The sequence below is a fragment of the Macrotis lagotis genome, chromosome 3 (assembly GCF_037893015.1).
Source record: "Macrotis lagotis isolate mMagLag1 chromosome 3, bilby.v1.9.chrom.fasta, whole genome shotgun sequence".
NCBI classification, from domain to species: domain Eukaryota; kingdom Metazoa; phylum Chordata; class Mammalia; order Peramelemorphia; family Peramelidae; genus Macrotis; species Macrotis lagotis.
The window spans coordinates 238,635,671-238,659,752 of record NC_133660.1 but is presented as its reverse complement, the minus strand read 5'-3'; the positions used below and the strand labels follow the sequence as shown (position 1 = coordinate 238,659,752).

The window sequence follows — 24,082 nt, the reverse complement described above, 5'->3', positions numbered from 1 at the left end:
ATGTTCAAAGCTCTTGACCTGCATGAGTTTGGATCTCTCCCCACCCATGAGGTATGCACAGTTGCTAGAACCTTCACCACTAAGATTGTCTTCCATACTCAGCACGTGTGTGTGTGTGTGTGTGTGTGTGTGTGTATGTGTGTGTGGTCTTCCCTATGAGAAAGTTCTTGGAAGAAGGATTATTTTTGCTTTTATTTAGTATTCCCAGTCCTTAGCCTAATGTCTGAAATGTAGTAAGCACATAATACTTTTTGATTGTTTGGCTGGTCAGTTGGTTGGTTACAACAAATACTATTAACCTCAGGAAGACTTAAGTTCAAATCCAGCCTCAGACCTGGGGAAACTCACTGAACCTGTTTCTTCATCTGTAAAATGGAAATAATAGTAACACTTATATTCCCAAGGTTTATGTGAGGATTAAGTGGGATATTTGGAAACTACCTAGATCAGGATCTGTCATATAGAAAGTGCTATATAAATTTTAGCTATTATTATTATCATCCAGATATTGAAGGTAATTGGAAAAAATAAAATACAAAATAAAAAAAATCATTATCCAGAGCATGGGGACACTGAAGCTCAAGGAGTTACTATCTTGCCCATGAACAGCTAGGGTCAGACGTAGATCTTCCAGATTCTAATTTCATTACTCTATGTAGAAAGAATCCCATCAGGAGGACAGAAAGAAAATAAAAAGAATCCAAGGAATTGGATAATAATTGGCATCCCAAGGAGGTGGGTGGGGAGAAAAATATTGCAGAGTTGGGGACAAGAGAAAAAGGGCATCCTGGCTAAAGGATTCCATTAGCCTTGGATTCATAGCCTGCTCCTCACATTTACTAAGTGTGTGACCCTAAACTATTTGAATCTCAGCTTATATATCTATACAATGGAATGATATTAATATGCTGAGTATAATGGTTCTTAACCTTCTTTATTTTTATTTTTTATATCAAAGACTCCTTAAACAATCTGGCAAAATCTTTGGAGTTCTTCTCAGAAAGATGTTTTTAAATAATTGAAGGAAATGCTAAATTTAAGTTGGAGGTTAATGAAAATAAAAGTGGAATTTTTCTCAAGTTACAAATAACAATTTAAGTTTTAAAAAAGTCTAATTTTACTAAGGTGAGAGAGAACTAGGAAAAGAAAAAGTTCTCTGTATCTTTGGTTGTATCTCTATTTAGGACTTCAAAAAATGTATGAAATGTATGAAAACTCCGAAAATTTTTCTTTCTTTTAAAAATTTTTCTTCTGGGCTTCCCCAAGTAAATATTTTTGAGTTTCAGTTTAATGAACTGCTCTAAGGCAGTGCAAGGACCTTCTTTTTGTGGTAGTTTTTCACTAGGTGACAAGATATTGGCTATTTGCTTGTACTTGGATCAGATAATGCTTTTCCTGACCTGGCTGAAGAAGTCTCAGAATATCTTCACTTTTCTGAACAACTCTGTCTAAAGCATCCACAGAATCTGACATTTTCTAATTTCTCTAAACTCAGCATTGGCAATGCTGCCAGATTTTGTACGTCTTTTTAAAATCTAAGTTTGGTGGTAAGTTCTATGCATCCACATGGATCTTTCTATCCCTTTTTTTTGTTTTTTTGCAAGGCAATGGGGTTATGATTAGCCCAAAGTCCCACAACTAGGTATTAAGTGTCTGAAGTCACATTTGAACTCAGGTCCTCCTGACTCCAGGGTCAGTGCTCTATCCACTGCACCACCTAGTTGCCCAAAATTGCCCCATCACTTTTTTTTTTTTGGTTTTTGGTTTCTAGACCAGTGATATACTCAAATAAGAAAGGGGGGGGGCACTAAACCCTGTATAAATATCCTTGTGGACAATGTATTGGCTTAGTTTAAAATGCAGTATTTTCTATGTTTCATTATATTTTTATTTTGTTAACTATTTCCCAATCTGGTGGTTCATGGTTGACATCTCTGCTCCAGACCACTTCTTTTTTTTCTTAGAATTGTTCTTCAGATACATTCCTGAGAATTTATCAAGTCCCTCGTAGTTTGGCTTCTTCACATATCATGGTTTCCTAACTATCCTTTTTCCGAATCCTTGGGAAACAATTCTTCCCAATCTAAGAAGTCCTTCAGACAATACCCAGATTTCCTCTCTTTCTCTATCACAAATTGTAAGATGAATTGGTTATTTCCTCCTTGGGTACCCAAGCACAAAATTGGGTGCTCAAGATGAGACAATAGAATCACAGAATTTCAGATTTTTAAGGAACCTCAGACATCATCTAGTTTTTAATTGAAAAAAATATCCTTCCTAACAATGTGCTTGGCAAGTGGTCATTCAATCTGATTAAAGACCACTAGTGAGGTTTCCCTTTGATAGTTCATCTGAAAACAATCTGAGGGTCTCAATATGCATCATCAGTGTATTATGACGGTGAATAATGTTAATGCAATCTTTGACTGCAATGAGAATTCAGAATTAAGTTGATAGAGGTGCACCCGTCATCCCCAGAGCACACAGAATATTGCATCAAGTTCCAAGTACTACATTTTAGGAAGCACATTAGTAAGAGAACGAAGGACCTCAAAATTACACTATATGGGGGGTGGCTAGGTGGTGCAGTGGAGAAAGCACCAGCCCTGGAGTCAGGAGTATCTGGGTTCAAATCCAGTCTCACTTAATAATCACCTAGCCATGTGGCCTTGGGCAAGCCACTTAACCCCATTTGCCTTGTAAAAACCTAAAAAAAAAAAAATTACACTGTGAGAATGAAGAAACTGGGGATTGTTCTCCTGGAGCAGACAGAGATAAGATATGCTAAGCTATCATTGAGATTTTCAAGGCTGTCCTACTTAAAAATTAGACTTTTTTGGTTCTGCTTGGTCATAGAGGACAAAACAAGGGGGGGAATCAGTGGACAATGGAAAAAAAAATATTAGTTGAGATTTGATGAAAGGAAAAATTTCCTGCCCAAAGGTGAAATAGGCTGCCTCTAGAAATCATTGTTCCCTCCTCTCTGGAAGTCTTCAAGCCAAGACAGGCACATAGTGACTGTGGTAATAAGTAAACTGATTTGGTTTGGATTCATTAGATTTCAGAGCTCCTTTTTAGTTCTAAAAATCTGGAATTCTGTGGTTATTTTTGAGGCATGTCTGTGCTGAGTAATTTGAAATCTATTATAGAAACAAGCCTCTTTCACCATGATTATTTATATACTGAAGAGAAAAATCACATCTGTGCAGGAAGTTGGGACCTTCTGTGGTAGTTCCCAGGTTTCCTGTCAACTACTTTCACTTATTTACTTAGCAGTGCCAAGGCTCATAATGAATGGATTTGGGCAGTGGTCCCCAGGATTGTTGATTCTTGATAAAAATACTGTGGGATTTATATGGAAAGTTTTTGTTTCTCCTTAAAGAAAAAAAATTGTTTATTGATGTTTTGGTTTTTCTTATACTGTTCTCACCCATCTCCACTAATAAAAGAACTCCTCACTTGCAACAAATAGTCCAAATTTTTGAGGCTTACCTGAGGTCAAATCTAACCTCAGTCACTTAATACTTAATTCAGTGACCTTGGGCTAATCAATTAACTCCATTACCTTGTAAAAATAAAAACAAAAAAGACTTGTCTGAAATATGCATCTCATATTCAGTTCAGAGGTTAAAGGCTAAACTAGGGCAGGTGAAAAGGGGTATAGAATTGAGAAATAAGATAAAGGCAGGACTTTTCAGGACGTGGCTATTTATTGGATGTTGGTGAGAGAAAAGCAATGAGGATTAGAGAAGCATGAAAGATGATTCAAAGGTTATTAACTGAAGCAATTAGCAGGGTGATGGCACAACAGGAATAAGAAAGTTGGTGGTAAAGATCTGGAAACTGAGGTAATTCCCACCAGTGGAGGCATGGTTAAATATGCTGTGGTACAGGATTATAAAGGAAACTATTGGAAGAAATGAGCTGGTTGACTTTAGAAAAATATGAAGATGCATGAAATTATGAAAAATGCAATGAATGGAACTAAGAGAGCATTATATACAATAGCAATATTGTTCAAAGAATAGTGAACATTTATAATTATTAAAATTTGGTATTATACTCAAATCAAATATAAAAGAGCTATGAAGGAAGATGCTATCAACCTTCAAAGAACTCAATAGCTATGTGAATAGTATGGTTTTACACATGGTTGTTTTATAAATCTGTCAAATGGTAACCTACTCTAATGCATGGTGGGAAAGCAGTTTGTAACTTAAAATGCAACAAAATAAATTTAATTTTTTAAAAAAAGGAATAAGAAAGTTGGGAGGGATAAATTTAATGGGGAAGCAGATTAAGTTTAATTTTAGAAATATTGAAATTGAGGTGAAAGAATTTGGGGGTAATATCCAATAGGAAGCTGAAGATATAGGCCTGGACTTGGACTACAAGTATAGATTTCAGTGTCATCTCTATATAAGTCATAACTAAGTGAAAAGGAATAGGATTAGATCACCAAGAGAGTAGAACTAAAGATATGACCCAGGGAATTCTGGAGAGCATCCATCCAAAGGGGAGTTTTATCAGTGGTACTAAAAACTACAAAATTATCAAATGCGGACTGAGAAAAGGTCCTATAGCTGTTAAATACACACAGCAATCTCGGATGGAAATTTCAGTACAGTGATGTCACATTGCAAAGGTTGGAGGGTTCAGAAGATGAGATCCAAACCAAATGTATTTGAATCTACACTAACTGAAAAAGTTGCTGGGTATCTGATAAGAGTACCTGGGACTAGTAAAGTCTGTTCAAGCCTTCATTCTGCCACATCAGCAATCACAAGTTCCTAGAGACCTAAATATAAAGTGAGATTGAATCAGATTCTCTTTGGGTTTATACAGTTCTAGGTCTATTATTCTTTATATGAAATAACCTTAAGGAAAAAACCAACATAACTCAAACGACTATTTCTTTAAAAGTATTGGAAGGGGGCAGCTAGGTGTAGTGGATAAAGCACCAGCCCTGGAGTCAGGAGTACCTGTTCAAATCCGGTCTCAGACACTTAATTACCTAGCTGTGTGGCCTTGGGCAAGCCACTTAACCCAAATTTGCCTTGCAAAAAAACCCCTAAAAATAAATAAGAAAGTATTGGAAGACCAGATTCCCTTTTGTTTTAAATACATTCTCTTGATTGTGGGGAAATTTCTCTCACCTGCCTCACTCTTTTGATCAGCATTTTAGTTTGCACATCAAAATTCTAAAACCAGTAAATCTGATACCAAGTCAAATCTTTTCCCATCTTAAGATCTTTTTCTGATGTTTTTAGATGCAACAAAAAAACCAAAAATGCTGACTAAAATGTTCCCCAACTGAAAGTATGGAAAAGAATTACAATCTCTTTACAGTTAGCACAAGGTCAAATGTGTAGTGTATCAAAGGTCACACAAAAACCCTACTATGTTTCAAATGTTTTAGAATTATGACTAAAAATCCTCTCAACTCTCTAGAATCCTGGGACCATAAATGGAGTGGTTCCAATATTCTGGGTCAACAAAAATTTTTCTAGGGTAAAAGAAAATTACATAATAAACATTGCACCCTTTATGAATAGACCAACCGCCCAGCAAGACCAGAATGGCAATCCTCTCTGCCCCCCTCAATATTTCCAGTGTAGCACTGGTCTTCAAACTTGTCTTGAATGGCACTTATCAAATGCTCATCACCCAAAATCTCTGTGAGGATAATGCACAAGTGTCTCTGTTGGGAAGAGATTACAATTAATCCAGAGGTCAGATGATCTATCTGCCTAGGATTACCTCGCCATTGAAGTAAGGTTCTAGGACACAAATCCAGATTTTCTTTCCTCTAGGAATCATTCCTTCAAAGGATACCAAACTGAGGCAATATGAAATGTCAGAGCACAATGGCATTCAGAGACTGCTAATAAGCCCCGAATGACTTTTAATGTGCTCCTAAAGCACTAATAAAATATAAACAAAACCCACACAAATGTAAACATGTTTGAAACCAAGATTAATGACAAACCAACCAGTAATAGTCAATTCTATTTGGGGGTAAGATCCACTAACAGTCTGTAGTATTGGTTCAAAAGGCTAATTTACAGTCAAGGTCTGCTTCATGAAGAACTTGGAATAGTAAGAAGTCATTCAGGTATTTCAGATTGTAGGTCTGTACAGTATCAGCAAAATCAATTTATGTACATGAGTATCAAAGGAAAAAACAAGCAAAACATTTAAAAACAGACTAACAGTACAGCCCAATACAAATACTTAGGAGTAGGGAAAAGGAAAAGGGGGGACATTTTTAAAAATTGGAAAGAGTAGCATGGGAAGGCCATTATTGGGAAGAATTACAAAACCAGTAATAATTATACTACATTAATACAGAGTTCCAAAAGGAGACAAAGGTGCATCTTTCTAATGCACTAGCTTCCAAGAAGAAAAGGAGGGGGGAAGCTGCTTTTTCCTAAGCAGCTTATATGTGTCACATAATTGTTTCAACAGAAAGCCTATTAACAATGATTGTTTTAATGCTACAATTTTACAGCAAAGACAAAACTAAGATAGCAGCAAATTCAAAAGGCAAATACTCCCATGGGATCATCTGCCCATGGCTGATGTAATGCCTACAAAGTGCTCCCAGTTGGATATACAAGTAAAATTCACAACAAAAAAGTCTTGACACCAGGTACATGAAGGGTTGTTGTACTGAATCATCTCAGCACTTATCTTCCTCTTTAAAAAGGCAGAATCTGATTGCAGAAGGCCATACAGTCCTCCAGATGGTGGAAGGGAAAGCCTTCTAAACTGCACGAAGCGGACAGCCATCTCAAAGCAGCACGCCACAATAGTGGTTAACCCTGGGATGGCCGGTGAAACACGGACAGGAATCTAACTGAGGCAGGGCCGCACACAGACCCGAGACCAGGTTATTGAATCCAAGGTCATACCAATGGTCCAAATACATCTTCCAACTGCAATTCAACAAGAGAGCCCCCAGGATTTCAGCAAAACTATAGACACAGAAGATGGATAAAGGGAGGGCAAAGAGATGTCGAATTTGCAGCTTCCTGTCACAGGTTTGAGGGAGAGGTCCATGCATCAGTTCAGTATATGGTCAGACTCACGGACCGGTTCATTTTTTTCCCTATGAGTCGTGCTGTTCTGTTGCTCTGTGTGGCGGACCGAGTGGCCATTCTGTCTGTAAACAGAGCTCGCTCCTCAGCAGCTGCTTTTGCCATCTGTGCTTTCTTTAGTTCTCTAAAAGGAGAAAGAAAGAATTAAAGTAGAAATTCAATAGCAATGCTATACTCAGCAAATTCATTCAAGGGATGACAATAGTCTAAGGAGTAAATGGCGGAAATAGGCACGTCTCAATTTGCCACTATTATCCTTAGATAAAAAAAAAACATGAAAAGCAACATTAAAATGCAAAGTTTTGGCAGAACTTTGCAATTCTGGAGTTGGAAATGCTTCCTAGCAGTCAAAAAATCCAAATCCCAGCCCAATTTAGGGCTTCCTTTTAAAACACCTCCAAGAAATATTTGCCTGCATCAAGATGTCTGTGACATTTCTGGTCTCAACTAGGAAGGACATGAAAAACAGTGTGCTCCAGGTGATTCCCAGGCATCTTACTTACTGTCTGAGGGTGAGTGGCAATTAGGCACCCAGATTGCATGTTTCCAGTCTTAAAAGCACAGTGACTGGGAGACAGAGGTTAGCTAGCTGTGGTTGCCCAACCCAGGCTATCTGGAGAGCCATTCAGGCAACACTGCGGAGTGGTTTTTGTTCCTAATTCTCCCATGGAAAGCATGTCTTCCTAGGTCCCAATCTCCACAAAACACCTCCTTTAGTGCTCTACCACAGTGCAGGATGAGACTGGGTCAACGGAGAAAGACAAACCATGGGGGGGGGGGGGGGGGGGGGGGGGGTGTCGTCTTCCATATTTGAAGATGACTCCTGTGGCTGCTGTTTGAAGCTGCTCACTTAGCCAAGGTAAGAAAGTCTGTTACCAGAGGTTAAAATTCCATGAGATCTATTCAGTCAAAGACCCACAAAATGGATAAAAACACAAATGGAGCCCAGCCAGTCCTACAGAGTATTTTCTACTTTCTTGACAAGGAGGCAAAGCAGGAAGAATAGAAGCACAGCCATGATGGGAAGAAGAGAAGGGAATGCTAGAAATAGAAGGATGAAGGGAATAATCAGCTGGCCAACCACTACAGAGTCAGAGCAAGACCTCAGGAGAGGACTTACGGAAAGGTACAGCCAGGAGACAGCATGGAAGAAGCCAGGAATGGAGATGGTAGCCAAGCTCTCTCCCACTGAAAGCCAGATTAGAAAGATGGCTACAAAGGCTAGGCTATATGTCTATAATGCTGAGCTCAGACCAATGGTATTGGTTTATTAACAGAGCTATAATTTTCCCTCCAACCTAGCTTTTCTTATACAATTTAAACATGACCTACCAATCTAGTGTCTTTCATCATCTATCCAATTATTTTTGGCTTTGTTTTTTCAAAGAGAACAGAGGGATGGAGCCTATGTTTAGACCAAAGGAGAACAATCTCATATACACCAAAATATTCATAGCAGCAAAAAAATTATAAATTAAGTACTGTTCATTCGAGGTGAGAATGGCTAAATAAATTACGGTTATAAATGTAATGGAGGTACTATTGAACTGTAAAAATAGTTACTATGAACAATTCAAGGAGGCTTGGGAAAAGTTACATGAACTGACCCAAAGGTAAAGTAAGTGGAGCTAAGACAACAATCTACAAGACAATTGCAGCCTCCTAAATAGGGAGACCAAAAAGGAACTACCTGCTATGTGACTCTAAGGGCCAAGGTTGGCCCCATAAAAGAGATAAGAAAACCATTCCTCCTCTAAGTAGAGTTGAAGGACCACAGTTGCAGATCACTGACCACACTGCCAGACTCCATCAACAGTTTGGTTGATTTTGCTGAACACTGAAGGCCAAGGGATTGCTCAGAAAGGAGAACGACCCAGAACAGGGTCTAATGAATTCATCCCCAAGCATAGCGGAAACTCCAAGGACTCACTTCTGCAGGAGGGAGTTCTTGAACTTTTCTGCATTCAGCTCTATACGCAACTGCTCCGCGCTCTTCCTGGAGGCAGAGAGTAATACGGAGTGTTTGACCAGCGCCACCGCTGATGGTCTCCTCTCAGGTTCGGGGTGAATCATCACCTTTTTGAAAGAAAAGAGAGTCATGAGTGACCTGAGGAAACAAAGTCCTAGTTAAAAGGCAGGGCAACTGGGAGTAGTCAACACTCACTTTCAACAGATCAGCCAGTTCTTGTGAAAGGACTTGTGGTATCCGGGGCAGCTTTCCTCGTCGTATTTCATGCCACTGATCTCCATTGGTGGGAAGCGGTTCAGCGCCAGCAGCACACACCACAGTGAGGGCCAGAGCAAAAATATCTGCCTTTGGCAAGTGAGTATAGTCCTAAAACACAGAGAAGGAATCGGTCTTAGAAGGGAATGCTCCTGGCTCAATCAATCCCACCTTGTTTACATATAGGACACACTAAAAATATTGCCAGGGGCTGTGGGTTAGGAATGGCATGGCAGAGATTCAGACTTGGGCTGAAGTAGCCCCAAAACACCAAGAAATTGGGCAGCACCTCAGACCCAACACGTCAGCTAGCCACAGAGGTCAAAGAAAGAAGATATAGACAAATATTTGTAAGACTTTTTCTCATAGCTACTATAAAAAGAAAAAACTAAAGGGATGCCTACCTATTATGACATATGAATGTAATAGAATATTATTGAACCATAAGAAATTATAAGATGGACAGCTTCAGAGGAAACTGAACTCTCCTATAAACCTGATGCAGAGTGAAGTGAGAATAGGAGAACCACTTCTACCATCACAACAGCATTATAAGGAAAAAACAGCTCTGAAAGACATCAATACTCCAATCAAAGCAATGATAAAATAAATCCAGAAAAGTGAAGAGGAAATATATCAGAGAAATGATGTATGTAAAATGTAGAACAAAAGATGATTTTATGATTACGTGTTTTGTTGGATTATGCGTACTTGCTAGAAGTTTTTTAAACGTGCTATGTAGAAGTAGTAGTAGTAGTTGTAGTAGTATTTAGGGCAATGGAGGAGAGATAATAAATGTATTCCTGAAATATATTTATTATAAAAACAAATATCAAGGGGGAAGGAAAGAGCTCTTACAGTCCCTTCATTATACCTAAACAGTACTAATTTCTCAGAAGCTTTTCCTTAAAAAGTGATGGAGTCAAACCCCTGCTTTCCATGATATTTCTCCCTGCTGAGGCCAAGCACAAGTCTAACCTGTTCTTTCTTGTGAAAACCCTCACATATTTCACAACCGATAAAATTACTTTCTAAGTCTTCTAATCTACAGTTATCTTAATAGAGACATACCTAACTTAATACTCCAGAGAAACACAGCCTTACATAAAACTCATTAGAGGAACAATTAGTGCCATCAAGCTCTACATTACTCTAGGGTTTGATTATAGGGTCATAAATGATATCACTACCAAGTTGACATGATGAGGCAACATTATCTAAGTCAAAGTGTCTTTCACAGAATTGGCACAGACTGGTTTGTTGAATTTAATTAAACAAACATTATGAAACATCTATCATATGCAAGGGAAGAATAAAGACCAAAAAGCAAAACAATCTCTCCCCTCAGGAGTTTTAATTTTACAGGAGATGCCCACAATTAGACTTGGCTGTAACTCAAGTCTGATTCAGCCCTGGCAGCTCAAGTTACCTCTTGTAAAACTTCATTAGCAAGGAAACGGCTGTCACCTTCTTCTACCTGCGGACTAGATATCCTAGTGACATGTCCAAGATCACCTAGGAAAAGCAAAGTTCAGTCAAACAAAAGAGAAGATTGTTTTATGATAATAATACACACACACCAAGCTTCTAAAGATCTGGATTTCTCACCTATTTTAAAAATAACTTTATTGGCTGTCCAATCATCTTCATCCCCTTCCTCAGTTATACCTGGGATTGACACCCTAGATATGAAAATATTACCTGCCGAAAAGGGGAAAAAAACTGTGAGGAGAAATAAAAATTCCATTTAAAAAAAAAATAATACAAGCTTCAAAGTTTAACCAAACTCCATTAATTAGGCTTGAACTAATGACAAACCACATTGGCATGAGGCTTTATTGGGGATTTTATTAACTTATTATTATTAAACAATCCCTTGATTGAGACCTACAGCAACTGTGAGAAGTACTTAAAATACTACCATCCCATTTTACAGATGATGAGAGACCTGAATGAAGTTCTGGTGTTAAGTGACTTACTTAAGCTGATGCAGCCCTAAGTGGCAGAGCCAAGGCTTGATCCTAGATCAACTGATCCTTAATAATAGTGCTCTTCGTATACCATGGAAATAATGTAAAGACATACAGACTGCCTTATGGGGGAGGAGCAAGATTAGGGGAAAAACTGTAAAATTAAAAATAAATAAATTTTTAAAAAACCAATATTGCTCTTCCCACTAGAGACTAATCAACTATTACTTGTGGAAACAAAAGGTAAATTACTCAAATTAGAAATCTAAACTAAGGTGCTTTGTTATAAATGTCCCTTAAAAGATGTTAATATTATCTTTAGAAATGCAAGACCAACAAACACAAATACACACAGATACAAGATGCATAATTTCCAGATCTTGCCAAAGACACCAATGCCCACCCTTGCTCTTTGATCATGGCTCTAAAAAGCTGGAGTCTCTAAAAGCACAATTCCCTACTTGGGTGCCAAAGAAGATAGAATCCTGGGCCTGGAGTCAGAAAGAATTGAGGTCAAATCTAGCTCAAGCACTTAGTAGCTGTGTGACACTGGGCAAGATACTTAACCCCTATGTGCCTCGGTTCCTCATACATAAAATGGGAAAAGAAATGGCAAACCACTCCAGTATCTTTGCCAACATAAAAACCTATGAGATGGAAGAATCAGACATGACTAAACAACAATAATACCCCCCAGATAAGGCACGGGTTGTGAGAATCATCTCATCAATACTGAGACAAACACATTGATCATAAAGCATGGAATACCAGGTCTACTGGTTCACACAGCCTGATGCCAGGCAAAGAACAATCAACTTGTAAAGCACAAGATTAGAGCCCTTGGGTCCCAGGTCTGTCATTACCTGGTGAAATTGGGTACCGCTTTACAGGACCTGTCCCCCATGTCTTTAAAGTTAAAACTGTTGGCCTAGATAGCATTTTAAGGTCCCTTTCAGCTATGAATCTATAACTTAATACACATCTAGAAAAATCTCATCTTGAGAAGCAAGTACCAGTACTTCAAGCCACAGTGGTGAAACTACAACTATCTCCTAAGTCTTTAAAGCAATATCTTAAAGAATGACAGACTGCCACTTAACTACATTACCATGTTTCCTCAATGAATATTCATTTCCCTCAGTCTCTCAGTCATATTGGGACTGGAAAGTTATGTTTTCATTTTAAGGTGTCAATGATGTCTTGATGTAAAAGTTCTTAAGAAACATTCAATAAAATATTCAAAAGAAACTCATATAGGTTTTGTGAAAATAAACATAAGTTATCCTAAAATTAAGGGCTTCCCAGGACCTATAATTTCTAAAATAACCCTAAGATATTTATAATTCCCTAACACTGTTCTAGTTTTTAATAATTTACACTATTCAATGATAATATTTGTAAGGCATTTTGCAAACCTCAAAGCTATTTAACTACAATATTTTAAGGACTGGCAAAATCATTAGTGTGCCCCTGGTGTGATTTCACCAGTGTGGGTCCTCTCACCCTAACTTGGATATTATGCCCTCCACTTCTAAAGAGACATCTCTGGGAGAGTTTGAAGTTGAAAATGTTCATCACTTGATGTCCAATCCTCTGGTGATCAGCCTATCTTCCTTAGTCAAATGTCAGAGCTGTACCAGAAGTTTCCCTAGTTTTTTATGACTAGTATAGTTTTTGAGAATCCAGGGTCACCTCCAGGATGATGTAGAGGGGGACCCAGCAGAAGGGAGACATCCAAAGCTAACAAAAGAATATTTACTATAAAAAGTTAAGAGAGTTCGTTCACCTAAGATCAAGCAATGTGGCCTCCCACAGAGTAAAACTTATATTGTACTTACTAGGTTTAATATCCATATGTACCAATGACATTGAGTGAATATATTTCAAGCCACGAGCAACTTGTAAGAGGAGATCTTTAAGTTCTGTTTCCGAAAAATAATTCATGCTTCTGTAGTTTTCACTTATGGCATCCCCTAAGCTTCCACCTAATAAAAACAAGACAAATTAGCTTTTTCTTTCTGAAATATTTTGAATCAAGTCCCTTGATTTAGGAGGAAGTTATGCCTATTTAATTACCCCAAAAGTTTTCTCTGGGAACAAGCACAAACTTCTTCCTTATAATCAACTCATAGAATCATTCAAAATCAGACAAAAGAGAAATAGAATGACACTGTTATTTGAGCCTTGGTGGCTGGCCTTTAAGAAATCTGATCTAGGAGCGACTAGGTGGCACAGTGGATAAAGCACCCACCCTGGAGTCAGGAATACTTGGGTTCAAATCTGGTCTCAGACACTTAATAATTAGGTAGCTGTGTGGCCTTGGGCAAGCCACTTAACCCCATTGCCTTGCAAAAACCTAAAAGAGAAATCTGACCTAACAGAACACCTCCATGGTCTCTACTGAGAACAGGTGCCAGTTCTCAAGTCAGGATCCTCAGTCCCTCTTCCCCATCCCCTTTAACTATCTGGCTAGTTCCTTGGCTCTAGCTCCAGATCTTTACATTCAAGTTTTGTGAATTCCATTCACAGACCAAACACCTTCAGTCAGCAACGATCTCTCACTTGCTTGAGGCACTGACTCTGGCCTACTTTGTATCCTGGGTGGGTTGTCCACATCTTATCACCCTATTGGACTCAAAGCTTCAAGCAGGGGCAGTTAGGTGGCATAGTGGATAGAACACCAGCCCTGGAGTCAGGAGGACCTGAGTTCAAATTCAGCCTCAGACACTTAATAATTACCTAGCTGTGTGACCTTGGGCAAGTCACTTAACCACATTGTCTTAAATTTTTAAAAAAGTTAAAAAAAAAGGAATCAAAGCTTCAAGCAGTCTTGCATTCCTTATTTTCTGGTCCTGGCTTTTCCCCTAGCACACTGCAGATTCTTATCAAGTGAAAGGATCTGTGCTAAGTGCTGCAAACAATTCTACCCTCAAGCGCTTCTCCCATTTTTATTTTATTTTTTTTTTAGCTAGGCAATGGGGTTAAGTGGCTTGCCCAAGGCCACACAGCTAGGTAATGAGTTAAGTGTCTGAGGCTGGATTTGAACTCAGGTACTCCTGACTCCAAGGGCGGGTGCTCTATCCACTGTGCCACCGAGCCGCCCCAAGAGCTCCTCTCATTTTAATGGGGAAATAACTACTCTTTACAGAGATAGACCTGCAGTATATGAGAGGCAATATCGGAGGACTGCTGTATATTTAAAGTAAATCTTGAAGGAAGCCAGAAGGTGAAGATGAAAAGGGTGAGCAATAGCCAGGCAAATGAGATGGATCTGGGAGATCAATCTCAAGATCATAGAGAACATAAAAGGAAGTCAAGTGCAAGAAAACTGGAGCAGATGTGAAGGACTTTAAAAGCCAAACTAAGGATTTTATCTTTGCTCTTAAAGGGAGTTAAGATGCTACTTCAGTTTATTGCCTTTGGTAGTGATATGGCCAGATCTAGGTTAAGGTGTAGGCATCCAGTCTGAGGTTTCCAAAAAGTAGTTGGTGATGTAAGAGTGGAGGTTGAGGAGAGATGAAGAATAGATAAATAGATCTGAGGATCATCCAATTAGAAATAACTGAACTCTAGGAGAGCTGATAAGATCACCAAGTAAGATAAACGGTGAGGGAAAGGGGGAGAAAAAGCCCAGGTCAGTCTTTAGGTGACATCCACTTTGGAAGGCATGACCTGGAGGAGGATCCAGCAAAGGAGACTCAGAAGGAGCAGTCAGACAGGTAGAAGGAGAACCAGGACAGAGCAGTGTCACGAAAACCTAGAGAAGAAAGTACCAAGAAAAGAGTCATCTACAGGTTAAAAAGGATGAGAATCAAGAATACATCATTAAATTTGGTAATCAGAAGATCAATAACTTTGGAAAGAGCAGTTTCAAGTAGGATGAGGCCAGAAGACAGACTACAGAGGGTTTACAAAAGAATAAAAGAAGTGTAGGTACCTATTGTAGATGGCTTTATAGAGTTTAGTCAAGAAAGGGAGGCAAGACAATTGAATTTCTATCTTCTAAAGCCTCAATGAAAAAGGAAGCCTTCTTTTACTATCGCATACTTTATTTTTCTTCCTTAAGATATGATTTCTCTGTCATCACATTCAACTGAGATCAATGTATAACATGGAACCAATGTACACACTAACAGAATGCCTTCTGTGGGGGGGAGGGAAGCAAGAACAGGGGAAAATTGTAAAACTCAAAATAAATAAAATCTTTCTTCAAAAAAAAAAAAGAAAAAGGGGTGGCTAGGTGGCACAGTGGATAGAGCACCACCGGCCCTGGAGTCAGGAGTACCTGGGTTCAAATGCTGCCTCAGACACTTAATAATTACCTAGCTGTGTGGCCTTGGGCAAGCCACTTAACTCCATTTGCCTTGTAAAAACCTAAAAAGAAAAAAAAAAGAAAAAGGAAGTCTTCTCAAGTGGATCAAGAAAAATTCCTGGCTCACACCGCTAACCCCCCAAGATCAACTTGATTCAAAAGACTTCTAATTTCTATTATGGTCAAGGCCTTGTTAATTGTTGGGGACGTAAGGACAAATTGAAAAACAGCCCTTCGTCTCAAGGAACTGATTGTCAACTTGATGGAATGTCATACAAGTAAATGAGAGAAAATTTGAGGGAGAGCACTCCCTCATGGATATCACGATAGGCTTCCTATAGCTAGGCAAGTACCTAACTTTGAAAGAAGCTAAGAATTCTAAGCAGAAGTGTAGAGGATAAGGCAGACCCAAAGCATAGGGCATAGTTTGTGCAAAGAAATGGAAGCTAGAAATGAGAAGTTCAAGGAACATTTAATTGACACAGAATGTGGAAGAGTATAATATATGAAATAAATCTCAAAAGATTTGATGGAGCCAAATTGCAAGAATTTTATTGTTAGCAAGGAGGGAGCCATTGAAAATTCACAGGCATAGGAGCAGCTAGGTGGCAGAATGAATAGAGCGCTTGTCCTGCAGTCAGGAGGACCTGAATTCAAACACTTAATAATTTATCTAGCTATGTGACCTTGGGCAAGTCATTTAACCCTATTGCCTAAGATAAATAAACTTTAAAACAAATTCACAAGCATAGGAAAGATATAATTCAGACTTCAATTTTAAAATAGATCATTTTGGCAGCTCTGGGGATAAATTGGAGAAGAGAGACCCTGAAAGCATAGAGATCAATTAGGAATTTATTATGCTAGTTCATGAGAAGCTGTGATCAAGTACTGAACTATGGTCGGGGCATGTGAATGCACAGAAAAGGCAGTTTCATAAGTTATGAAGGTAAAATGTATAACCCTGGGCACCTGACCAGATAGGCAAGATGGGGTATAAAGGAGGGAAGGGTCAAGAATAACTCTGAGTTTGTGAACCTAGCTAAGTGGAAAGGTGGCCATGGTATTAAAAGAAATAGTGAAGTTTGAGGGGCAGAGGTAAGAGGGAGCAGTTATGAATTCAACTTTGGTCATTCTGAGTTTGAAATGCTATGGAACATCCTGGAAAAGATAACTACTAGGCAGCTGGCAATACAGGAATGGAACTCAAAAGAAGAGAATTTGTGATTCATATGGCAAAGAGATGAAACATGAAGCCAAAGGAACTCAAGAGTTCACAAAAGAGCTGTCAAGAAGGAAAAAAGGCCCCAGGGAAGAATCAGAGAGGATGTCTAGGTAAGGGGTGGGTCAGAGGAGAATGATTCATCAATGAAGAAGGAACAGAAAAGATCAGGTAAATGGGATGAGAAACACAGAAAGTTACATTAAGAAAGCAAAAGGGACTACCTAGGAGGGAATGGTCAACAGTATCACAATCTACAGCTTTAATAAAGATGTGAACTTTGATAACCTTGGAGAGAACCACTGCAGGTCAGTGGTATTAAGAAGATATGTTACATGAGTTTAAGATGTGAATGAATAGTTGAGGAAGTAGAACAAATATATGTAGACAGTTTTCTCTAGCAACATAATGACTTTCAGGAAGATTTCTTCATTTTTTCTCTTTACACCCCCCCCCCCCAAAAGACCACTGCTAGTGCTTGATCCATATGCTGCACAACCCAGGGTTTATTCGTATTGAAAGGGCAACTGTGATGCCTGTAACTTTCTTTTGGTGAATTTTACAGCCTGATGGTGAAAAAGAGCAGGAGACTCCCTTCTGCACCTGCATCTCACTGTTATGGGGAACTTTCTGAAAGGGGAGTTGTGGGGAAATATATACAACTAGGTGTATTGTTTTAGCTAAAAGGAAAATGGTTTCTTTCTGGCCTTAGTTTTTCTCTCTTTAAGGAGGCAACTGATGATAAAAGGTTATCAAACTCAACTGACAAAAAACATCAATAAAGTTGTTAAGGGACCTTAAGGAATAATTATTTTAAGTATTCGATTTGTCTATAATAGCAGTATCAACAACAGTTGACACTCATTCAGGGCATAATCTCTGAATTCTAACAAGAAACACAAGAGATAAGTAGCCAGGGAGGATTGTCCACACCTAAAGTGACTCAGACTTATAATAATAGTCAGGACTAGAATCCTAGTGTCAGAATCCTAAAATCTTTTCCTGCTTCACTCATCCTTCTTCACCTGAGAAAAAAATGGGAAAACAAAATGTTTTAAACAACTCATCCTCCACCTCAAATATCTAGCTTACCATTACAATATTCATTCTGTATCAGCATGTGATCATCTTCTGCCCAGGCAGAGAAGTACCGAACTACATGAGAATGTTGTCCAAGCACAGCATGAGCATAGACTTCTCTTAAAGCATTCTGTCTGTTTAAAAGAAGTTTTGAGATCAGTATCAATATAAACCAGGAAACTTTATTACATGTTATTTGATAAACTCCTTTGGAGAACCCTTTATAAAGGATAGAGGTTTGCTTAAAAAACAATCTTTGTGGGGCAGGTAGGCGGTACAGTGCATAGAGCACCAACCAGAGTCAGGAAGACCTGAGTTCAAATCTGGTCTCAGACACTTAACTGCCTAGCTGGGTAACCTTGGCCAAGTCACTTAACCCAACTGTCATAAATTACATAACAAACAAATCTTGGTTGAGGACAAAGAACCTATTTAAGTTAGCCATTTCTAGTCCTTTGAAAAGCTTAACCTCTATCAAACGGTAAACTTAATTGAGAAATAAGGTCATAAATATCTCTAAAAGGAGTTCTATATCCAAGACATAAAAAGAACCAATGAAAACATATGAGACCAAGACAGTTCTTAATTGTGTTGCAAACTGGGAATAATCATATAAAAGAATTTCGCTAGTAAGTAATAAGAGAAGGCTGAAGACTTCACCTCACCCCCAGTAAAATGGTAAAGATGATAAAAAAGAAGAATAATCGATACTAAAACAGTTGTACAAAGATAGGCACACTAAAGGCTAATTAATGAAGCTATGTTCATACTGCAAAACAATTTGGAATTATGTAAATAAAACTGCTAAAATAAACTGGCCATTATCATTGGATTCAAAATATACACACACAGAGACACACACCCCTTCTACAGGAGACCAAAGACAAGTTTCCAGGTACAAAAAATATGGTAGCAAAGCATTTAAAACCAAAGTGGATGCCATGGAATGGTTAAACAAACTATGGCATAGGAGTGTAGTGGAATATTTCTGGGCTTTAAGAAATGATGCAGGTAAATAAATACACAGACACATGGGAAGATCTATATGAACTGATGCAGAATGAAGTAAGCAGAGCCAGAAAAACACTATACACAATGACAGCAATAATGCAAATAGAAAGAACTAAGATAAAGCAAAATAAAGTCTGTGCTGCCAAATTATGAATAAGCATGACCTCTAAGAGGAGGTATGAGAAGACATTCCACCCCCACCCCCACAACTCCTTTGAAGAGATGGGAGGGCACGGTTTTAAACATTGTACCTAATATTAGATTTGTGGGTGCTGATTTGTTTTAATGAGTTTTTTCTCATCTTTAAAATTATTTGGTATAAAAAAATGGCTCCTTGGGAAGGGAAGGAAAAGGGACTAAGGAAATGTGAATTGAAAAAAACCAAGATATCCATTGAAAACTTTAATGTTTTTAAGTAGTTATGTCCGAAATTCTAGCAAGACTTCAAATATTCCCAGGTTCAAAAAATGAAAGCTACTCAGAAGAAAAACTGATCAGAACGGGGGCAGCTAGGTGGTGCAGTGGATAGAGTACTGGCCCTGGAGTCAGGAGTACCTGGGTTCAAATCCAGCCTCAGACACTTAATAATTACCTAGCTGCGTGGCCCTGGGCAAGCCACTTAACCCTGTTTGCCTTGCAAAAGAAAAAACAAAACTGACCAGAACAACATTTTCCCAACTTTGAAGAACCTTTTCAATTTCCAATTTCAATGCCTTTGAATTTGCAGTTAAACAAACTACCTCTGGCAAAGGAGCATAGAAGCAAAGATCAGGGTTAAAGAAAATACTCACTCATCAACAGAACCAGCCAATGGTTTCTTTGATCGCTTTATGGCATAGATGCATCCATCCAGTCTCTTTACACACTTAAATACGGAACCAAATTCACCTGACCCAATCTTCTCCAGTTCATGAAATTCACTTTCATACCTTGATTTCATGTTACTTTCTGTAATTGTAATTCTCTGTAAAACAAAAAATCTGCCTGTTTCAAAAGTGTAAAAATTAAGTCAACAAAAAATTGCCTAAAAAAGGACTAACAACGTACCTTGGCAGGCCTAGTAGTCTCATCTTCAAGCTCCCCATCACTGGCTTCCATGTCTTCATCACAGGAGCTACAATAAAAATCATCAAACATACTTGAGAGGCATATTCCAACCCTTGCTCTGAAGTCTGAACATAATACTATTTTTAATAGGAGGATGTGGTGAAGATAGAGCTTTTGAGAAATTAAACAAGTATCTCTTCCTCAAAGGTTTTTAAGGTAAAATTATTAATGAGCTTAGTTTAGAGTGAAAACCTTTACCCCACATTTGTTTTCTGAATTGTAGACTATCAAAGTATATTTGTCCCAACCCAGTGATCTGAATATTAAATCCCTAGCCCTACTACAACCTTCCAAGTTAACTCTCCCAACCTAGAATTTAAAAATAGAACCTTTGAATGCAAAGAAGGCCCCTTATCTAACAGCTCTAACCCTCTTCACTTGATGAAAACATTTCCTTTAAATGTTTCAATTCTGTTTGAATACTTAAAATGACCAAGGTCTCACTACCTCATGAAGCAGTCCACATCATTAACAGCACTCTTATCTCTTTTCCGTATTATAATGGGTTATAACAGGGTATTCAGGTGCCACCTCTAATTTCCGAGCTCTTAATGCTTTCCTTTAAGATGTGCAGGTAATATTTTAATTCCTTCTGCTGTACAAAAGATCTTTTTCAACAGGAATTTACAGCTAATCCTACTTCTACTTCTCAAGAATCTCTAAAACCCAAATCGAGACAGTGGCTGTAAAAACAGGACCATTCACTGTAAATTTTTATTTCTATCAAATATGTAAAAACAAGCCTTGGAAATTGTCTTAGACTTTATGTTTCTTCTTTAAGGATATGACTTGTCTCTCAGCACAGTCAGTTTGGAGCCCCGTACAACATGGATACAATGTAACGACTGACAGATTGCTTTCCGCGGGGGGTGGGGGAGGGAAGTAAGATGGTGGGAGATTGTAAAACTCAAAATAAATAAAATCTATAATGAAACACAAAGAGAGAAAACAGTATTAGAAGTCAACATCCAACGACATACTCATTCCAGTGCGTTCTCTTCCTCCGACGACACTGTCCGGAGGAATGGAGCAACATGGAATCTGGAGTGAAGGGGTTGATGTTCACTTGTGGGGTTTGTCTCACGTCAAATCCTTGCTTTTCCGACCTGGCCGAGGTCATGAACAGAGAACCACTTCGGTGCTTGGCAGAAGCGGAATCTAGCCCTCGAGCCTTGGACAGCAGACTCTGGATGGTAACAAGGAGACGGCGTCAGGGTCTCGGGCCATCGGCAGGGCTCCCCCCGGGCGCCGGCGCTCGAAGGCGAACCGGGGCCCGCGGAGCTTGCGGCTCTGCGGGCGCCTTCCCTCGGGGGCAGCCGAGACCCCGAGACCCCCGGGAGGGTGGAGCGGACCCCCCGGCCCCGGCCCCGGCCCCCGCCCCGCGCGGCGCCCCTCACCTTCGGGGTGTGCGGCGTGTCGAAGAGCCGCAGCTTGCGGAACGTCTTGTGCGGCGGCGTGCCCGGGTAGTCGGGCAGCGGCGAGCACGAGCCGTCCCGGCGCCGGCGGCCCCGCGGGGAGCGGGCCCCGCGCGGCGGCGACGAGGGGCTGCTGAGGCACAAGGGCGAGCAGGAGGCGGCCGGCGACTTGGCCGGCGACGCCGAGCCGAAGCCCTCCTCCTCCCACGAGTCGCCGCCCGCGCCGCCGCCCGGCCCGGCCGCCATGTCCTCCTCCCGCGGGCCCGGCGGCGGGGCCCGGCCCGGGGCGCGCCGGCCGCGGGGCTCGGGCTCGGGGGCCGCGGCGGGGCTGCGGGCGGGCGGCAGCGGCGAGTCGGGCTCCTGGAAAGCCGAGTCCTCCCCGGTGCTGTGGCCGCTGCCCTCGTCCTCGTCCTCGTCCTCCTCCTCCTCCTCCTCGCAGTCGCTGCCCGGGGAGAAGATGAGCTTCTGGCGCAGCGCGCACGAGCCCCCGGGCCGGCCGCGGGGCGGCGGCGCCTGGCGCCGGCTCTGGAAGCTCATGGGGGCCGGGGCCGGGGCCGGGGCCGGGGCCGGGGCCGGGGCCGGGGGCCGGCGCCCGGGCCCGGGGGGCGGGGCGGCCACGTGCAGCGCGGGGCGCGCGGCGGCGGCGCGGCGGGACGTGGCGGCGGCGGCGGCGCGGGGCGCGGGGCGGGCGGCGCGGGGCCGCGGGGGGCCGGGTCGGGGCTCCGGACGGGCCGCGGGCGCCGGCGGGACACGCTCGGGCCGCTGTGCCCGGGCACTCGGGGCTCCGCGGCTTCCCGCGACCGTTAGTCACGTGCGCGCCCGGCCCGCCAATCCCCGCCCGCGCTGGGGTTTGAAAAAAAAGGAGGGCGCTACGTCGGCCGCCGGGGGAGGGGACGTGCTACGCGATTTTGGCGCGAAACTGGCGGCCCCGCCCCGCCCCGCCCCTCCCGGCGCGCCTCGCGGGAGACACACAAACACGCCTCCGCCCCGGGGGGCGCGGCCGGAGGGGCGGGGCGGGGCGGGGCGAAGCGGGGGCCGCAGCTGAGCGCGCCCCCAGCCCAGGCCCGGCGGACCCTCCAGGCGGGGCGCTCAGGCCCGCCCCCCACCTCCCGAAGACGCCCCCTGGCCCCCGGGCTCGGCTCCAGCAGCCCCCTCCCCACCCTGGAGGACGGGGCTGTCCTCCGCTCCCCCCACCGCGGAGCAGGTGCGAGCTGCCCCGGCACCCCAGGAAGGCCTGCCCTTCCCTCCTATTAAATGGGGGGCAGGACGGGGGGCGTGAAAAACCCATGCCCAGCCCCGAGGACAGCCGGGCGGCGCCAAGAGGGCACTGGCCTTGGAGGCCGGAGCCTCGCACTTGATACCCAGAGCTTGTGACCCCTGAGCCCTTGCCTCCCACCCAGGGCCATCTCCAGCCCCCCTCCTTCCCATCTGGCCCCTGGACCCCGAGGGCTCCGGAGGAGAAAGTGAGGCTGGGGGCTTAGCCCGGCCCCTCCCTCAAACCCCAGCCCTGCCCTGGTCGTGGCATCGCCTCCCTGAGGACGTGCTCTTCAAGAGTGAAGGACAATTGCTTTCAGGGGCGGGGGGAGACGGAAGTAAGATTGGGAGGAAAAATTTTAAAACTCAAAATCTTTTATTTAAAAAAAGGACCAAACATCATCACCATCATCCCCAGTTTTTCCCTCTTCCGCATCCCCAACTGTATCCATTCATCATTTTTTTTATTTTGTTTTTACTCTCACCTGCAGCCCTCTGTTTGGGGGCCTCATCATCTCTTTCAAGTAATAACCTCTGCATTCATTAGGGGCGGCTTCTTTTTCAAATCCATCCATCATACAATGCCAAAATAAGCTTCCCTAATTTTCAGGTTTCGCTGGGTCATTCTCATGCCCCAAATTTTCAATGATTTACTACCAGGGGAAAAAAAAACAAAGATTCCCAAATATGGGGAAGGGAGGGTGTCCAGAAGCCACATATCTCACCTCCTTTCACAGAGAAGGAAACAGACAGTGACTCAGTTAAGGTCACACAGGTGTGAAGCTCCACTTAACTCTACCACCTCCATCTTTTCCCGTACCAGTCTTGGTATGGAAGACCTTTCACATTTTGACTTCAAAGAATCTCCCTCCTCCGATCCCTCCTGTAATCCAACCAGAGTGGACTACCAACGGTTTGCTGATTTAGTCCTGACCTCTCAAATTTTCCTGCATTCACACAAGCTTTGCCCACTCCTTTATCCTCTTTGAAGAATGTTCTTGATCAGCTCAGGTGTCACCTCCGTGAAGCCTTCTCTAATCCCTCCCCCCCAGCCCCAAGCATTGGTTTCAGATTCCAACAGAAATGGACCACTAATCCATACAGAAGGAACCCTGCAGACCAAACATTGACTTACTTTTAAAATGGGACGTTACCTATGTTTTATTATATTTTTGTTGATTTTGTTAAATAATCCCAATTCCATTTTAATTTGATTTGGACAGTGCTCAGGAATAGTGATCAGAGTGACCTCTTTTTCCCTCCTCAAATGACCCCTAGTCCTCTGGCCCTCACCTTTCCTTCTATCACACGAAACTTTGTAGCATCACACTCTTCCTTAGGACTAGGCAGCCCCTGACAACATGGATAGTTGTTTTTCATTCTTGTA

General features: G+C 41.7%; 1 protein-coding gene across 1 annotated transcript; it reads right to left on the bottom strand.

Annotated features, from left to right (window-relative positions):
- Window positions 1-5,993: 5,993 nt before the first annotated feature.
- On the bottom strand, window positions 5,994-22,011 carry LOC141518346 (wee1-like protein kinase). The gene is made up of 11 exons (XM_074230286.1): window positions 21,424-22,011; window positions 21,007-21,212; window positions 19,967-20,033; window positions 19,711-19,883; window positions 17,921-18,042; window positions 13,133-13,279; window positions 10,933-11,025; window positions 10,754-10,839; window positions 9,265-9,435; window positions 9,031-9,176; window positions 5,994-7,224 (listed from the first exon to the last, which is right to left on the bottom strand). Exons 1-11 carry the CDS (start codon window positions 21,976-21,978, stop codon window positions 7,071-7,073), a joined length of 1,920 nt encoding a protein of 639 aa, XP_074086387.1. The 5' UTR covers window positions 21,979-22,011; the 3' UTR covers window positions 5,994-7,070.
- Window positions 22,012-24,082: the final 2,071 nt, after the last annotated feature.